A 5,777-nucleotide genomic window follows, 5' to 3' on the forward strand; every position below is an offset into this window, starting at 1 on the left:
TTTATCTTATATCTTCCCATGAAGCTGTCTAGTAAATCAACGCCCCCCATATGTCGGTTATACTCGGAAACAATGAATGGGCACTCAACTTCCACAGATTTTTTCTCTTTGCGATCGAATCGTTTCACTTTGGAGGTAGGTTTTTTTCCTGCGAAAGATGACGCTAAAGTTACATATTTATTATCTTTCCACACAACAGTAGAAATGTCATCACCGTCCACTAATGCAACCAACTCGTGGCTTGTCCCACGTTCCGCTTTCTTCATAGCAGCTTCCAGTGGCAATTTGCAATTTGGTATTCTGTTTCGCCGTATTGTGCCGAGAGAAAGAATTCCTTCTTTGGCCAAATGTACCATCAGCTGCAAAGATGTGTAGTAATTGTCGTGATACACTCTGTAATTCTTTTGGCGAGGAATAATTCTGGCTAAGCGTAGAACCAAATTGGAAGTAACACCAAAATTGGGTTCATCATCAGGTTGATCAAATTTTTGCTCACCAGTATAAATTTCGAATTTATAAGCAAACCCCGAATGGCCTCACATCACAAAAAATTTGAAGCCCCATTTATGAGGGTTCATTGGCATATATTGCTTCGCATTATTATTATTTTTCTCCGTATGAACGTACAGGCCCATCGGGAGTTCCAACAACAATAATGGCTCATCATAGTTCGCCTCTTTCTTACATAGCCCTCAGTGTTACATGAAATATAAGACAAAAGGTTAGTATGTGTTACTTAAGGCTTAATATACAATATTATGTCTTATAACAAAATTAATTTGAGCATCATTCGTAACCTTTATTTATTTGTTAGTATGTACGATCCATTTTTCATTAAAAAATAAAAAATGGAACGTGTGAAATTCATTTTCCAAATGCTGTAAAGCAAGGAATCCCGTGTATGTATCGCGTAATCAAAATTAGTCGAACTTTTATGTTAGTAGCTCGTTATCAACCAACAAGATTGTCGGAGCGTCGTGTCAGGAATATTCGCCTCTTCAGCGAAACATTTTTTATCACACCCATTAGTTCATGGCGCTAAAAAAATAATTGGATTAATTTCATGACTAGATTATACTCGCTATTTGGGGATAATATGACATCATACATTCCAAATTTTTTTTTATTATATACTTTTTTTTTATATATATCATCCACTTGTGTATATCACGTCTGTATCAACATATGCATATATATATAGCCATTAAAATACAAAACAATAATAAGGTAACATAAATTAAATTGTAGACCTCATAGCTGCTGATAAGTAGCATATGGCCCCATGTCGTTAAACGATTCTAATTGCGCGATAAACGGCTGTGTTACCGCGTGTCTAAGAACTTCTTCAGTTTGTTGCTGAATAATGGGTCCCCCTTCTTGCACCTGCGCCAGGTTTTCCGGATTCGGGCATAGTGCCGGATTGCGGTCGACCTGACTTGTGTGTGATTCAGGAGGTCCAAATGCACCTCCAGAAACTGATATGTCATATCATTTACATAAGCATGCGGATATGGCGGATGACCTGGTTGACTCAAAAATTGAGTTCTCCCGTACACACATGTAGCACAAGGACATCCTTGCACAAATACATTTTCCCATGCTCGCCAAAAATCCTCAGGTCGATATTGAGGTTGTTGGGGTGATATGCAAATTGCACAATCACATGCCGAAAACGGAATACCCCCTTGACGTACTTTCTCGCTTAGTAGAAGTATGGTATACTCCGTATGAATGATTTGAGTCCACAGGCCAAGTAGAGATTTTGTAATCCCCAATAATTGTATTGGTACCACTTGATCAAACTCTCCTTGCAGTTCCCACAACTGGTACAGTGCCAATTTGTATAAATACAGTTTGGTGTTTATTTCGGTAACACACCTAATATAAAACAAGAAATTCACTATCCATTCCATTTTTGGCACTTTCGCGAAAATTATAGGTTAACTTCACCCAAATGTTACTTCACGACCGATTTCTAAAATGACACTGTAAATTGTTGTCCCATTCGGGTTTATTTAAACCAATCTAGTAATTAGTCATTATTCATAACTGCGCGTAGCGATGAATCAAATTTGTCTTATCGCTCGCGAATTAGTTGCTTTCTTTACCAAATGCATAAACAACTATATGGTCAAGGTGATTATTACACCGACAACATCATTATTTATCTTTATTCGTTTGTAGGTACCTACATCACAATAACAATATTCAATGTTTTTATTTCCATTACATGTAACCATTTTTTATCTCATAGAGAAAATTAAACTGATATCTATTCTTGAATTTTAAGAATTTGCGCAATAAAAATTCAGACGCAGATAACAGAATAAAATCCTTGGGCCCTGTAAAAATAGGTACATAGCTCAATATGTGGAGCCGTACATTATAATTGTTACTTTGTTTTAAACATTATGCTTAATTGCATTTTTGCATTTTATGCATTAATCGGTCTGCAATGAACAATGTCTGGTCTCATTAAGATATTATTCCGAACTGGCCAAATCAGCGAATCCCATGGGTTTAAGCATGGTGCACCATTTAACTGTTGGGAAAACATTTCTCTGATAACCTTAACATTTGACAAGTTCATCGTCTGGAAGCATTTTGCTAATTTCAGCATCCTGGCTTTCCGGTGGAGAGGGATCTGAATTGTATTTATACGGTTTTCTTATCACATTCTCCACAGTTCGTCCTCTGACCCACACGAAACTTTACCGTGCATTTTTGTCGTGTGTTTCGTAGTGCATTTATAGTCTTTTGTAGTGCATTGTGTCATTTTTAAAAGTAAGTATAAGTGGTTTTTTTTTTTTCCTTTTATTCATCATTTCCATATATTTTTCCTTCCAAAGAAAAATTCTCTTTGTTTCGCTATCCAATGTTAACAATATCCTCCCTTTCAGATGGAACCTGGAAATGAAGTCGACACCGAAAAGGGCCGGGGCCGCGGTGCCCGTCTGATGGCCCTATTGGCTGCCCAGCGGGCCCGACGAACCGTGGGTGCGTCCAGCCTAAAACTGGGGCCTGGAGTGGAAGCTGGTCCTTCTGCGACCAGCGAGGTGGAGGCTCCCCCTCAGGTGGCATGTGAGGTGGAGGCTCCTCCTGGGGTTCCAGCATCCCCAGAAGAAGAAAAAATAGAAGAGGAAGGCGGCGTCAACGACGCCTCAACAGCGGTGGCGCCGCGTTTGGCTGTCGAAGCCATAGGCAGCAATGCAAAAACAGTAAACTTTTATTTTTTTAAAATAAAGAAAACAAAAGTAAATTATTAACCGAAATGCTTGTATTATTTTTGTTGCGGGGTTCCTTCTGGTGTCCATGGGTCATGGTAATGTAAAATTCTGCTTACATGGACCACTTCAGTTTTAGATTTTGGCGAAATGCCCTTTCGTATTTCATAGTCCACATCAGACATTTTCCGATTTATGTAATAAGGACCAAACCATCTAAGCAGTAATTTTTCACTTTTTCCTACTTTCCTGATAGGGGTGAAAACTTTTACTTGGTCCCCCACTTCAAATTCAACATGGCGGTGTTTACAATCATAACGTAATTTATCTATGTCTTGACGCCGTTTTATATTTTCAACTGCCAAATTTCTGACTGCCAAACCAATGTCTCTAATTTGGTCGCTATTACTACTTTCTAAGGGTGGCAACAAGTTTGCTTCTGTTGGTAAAATAGGTTCACGACCGTACACCAGCATGAATGGTGAGAATTTAGTACTATCTTGTTTTGCAGAATTGTACGCAAAAGTCACATGTGGAAGATATTCATCCCAATTTGATTGATCAGTATTAGTATACATAGATAACATATTGGCTAAAGTTTTATTAAATCTTTCTGTTAAGCCATTAGTTGCGGGATGATATGCAGTAGTAAACTGACTCGTTGTCCCCATCTTTTTTAGCAATTCCGTAACCAATTCTGATTGAAAAACTTTCCCTCTATCGCTTAACAATTCCTTGGGTGCACCGTGTTTTGTAATAATTCTCTCCAGTATAAATTTCGCTACAGGTCCGGCTTTGCCGCTCGGTAATGCGTCAGTCTCCGCCCACCTTGTGGCGTAATCTGTCGCTACCACTATCATGGTTTTTCCGCTGCTACTTCTGCGAAACGGACCTAACAAATCTATCCCAACTTTTTCAAATGGGGTGCCAACTGGAATAGGATGTAACAGACCGATAGGCTTTTGATTTTGTTGGCCTTTCCTGGCCTGACAATCCGGGCATCCTTTTACAAAACGTTCCACGTCCTTTTGCAACCCTTGCCAATAGTATCTTTGTTTTATCTTTGCTAGGGTTTTTGACAATCCCAAATGGCCACTCAGCGGTTCTGAGTGGTGGGAGTACAAAATTTCCCCTATTAACTGTTGCGGTATCACTAAAAGTTTAGTCCGGCCCACTTCATGCGGGTTTATACGGTACAAAACTTCTGACTCAAGTCTAAAATTTTTCGCTTGCTTACGTATACCAATTGTAGCTTCTTCAGGATGTTTTATAGCCTGAATTATTTCCAAAATGTTTTTATCTTTTGCTTGCAATTCCGCAATGTTACGCATATCCAATAGAAAGGTTGGTATTTCGTCAATTTCTTGTACTTTCGTATTTGCTGGCAAAACAGGATATCTGCTTACGCAGTCTGCATCTCTGTGAGCAATTCCTGATTTATGATGTACTGTGTAGTCAAATTCTGATAACTTTAACGCCCAACGCGCTAAACGTCCAGTAGTCTCTTTCAAGGTTTTTAACCAACATAGCGCATGATGATCAGTCACTATTTTTATAGGTTTTCCATAAATAAAATGTCTAAAATAGGATAGCGCCCATATAGCTGCTAACCCTTCAAGTTCTGTTATCGAATAATTCTTCTCAGCTTTACTAAGGCTTCTACTTGCATATGCTATTGGGTGTAACGCATTTTCATGATCTTCCTGCAATAATATTGCTCCGATTCCATCTTTACATGCATCTACCCTCAATTCACATCCTTTATTTGGTTGAAAATGTGCCAAAACTGGTTCACTAATCAATTTTTGTTTTAGTGTTTCAAATGCTTTGTCATGTATATCCTGCCAATCAAATTTATTTTGTTTCTTTGTTAGATCATGTAAGGGACGTGCAATTTTTGCAAAATTTTCTATAAATTTCCGGTAGTAGTTACAAAGTCCCAAAAAACTTTGTACACCCTTTACATTTTTTGGCCTTGGAAAATTTTCGATTGAAACTAATTTCGATTTATCTGGAAAAATTCCATCTTTCGAAATTGTATAACCAAGAATATTAATTTTTTCTTTTAAATATTCACATTTTTTAGGTTTTAGTGTTAAGCCTGCACTTCGGAGTCTATTGAAAACTTTACGTAATTTTTCCACATGTTCATCTATCGTTTTAGAAAAAATTATAATGTCGTCCATGTAAATTAAAACTTCTTTCCATTTTAAATCTCTAAACACTACATCTCCTAACTGTTGAAATGTTGCCGGAGCATTGCACAATCCAAAAGGCATCACATTAAATTCCCATAATCCGTGACCTGGCGCTGTAAAGGCAGTAAGTGGCTTACTTTCTTCTTTTACTTTGACTTGCCGATAACCTGAATACATGTCCAACGATGAGAAATATTTGGCGTTTCCTAAGTACGTCAAAATATCCTCAATATTAGATCCTGACCATGAATTTTTTACTGTCACATTGTTTAACTTGCGATAATCCACGCAAAATCGTGTCTCTCCAGACTTTTTCTTTACTAATACGACGGGACTTGCCCAGGGCGAGTTACTT

General features: G+C 38.0%; 1 protein-coding gene across 1 annotated transcript; it reads left to right on the forward strand.

The window, feature by feature from the left end:
* Positions 1–536: 536 nt before the first annotated feature.
* Positions 537–3,272, forward strand: LOC145739984 (uncharacterized). The gene is made up of 2 exons (XM_081995307.1): positions 537–2,784; positions 2,901–3,272. The coding sequence occupies exon 2, from the start codon at positions 2,901–2,903 to the stop codon at positions 3,264–3,266; it is 366 nt and encodes a 121-aa protein (XP_081851433.1). The 5' UTR covers positions 537–2,784; the 3' UTR covers positions 3,267–3,272.
* The last annotated feature ends 2,505 nt before the right edge of the window (positions 3,273–5,777 follow it).

Source organism: Ips typographus, unplaced genomic scaffold (assembly GCF_016097725.1).
Source record: "Ips typographus isolate SLU unplaced genomic scaffold, UJ_Ityp_2.0 IpsContig87, whole genome shotgun sequence".
In the NCBI taxonomy this organism is placed as follows: domain Eukaryota; kingdom Metazoa; phylum Arthropoda; class Insecta; order Coleoptera; family Curculionidae; genus Ips; species Ips typographus.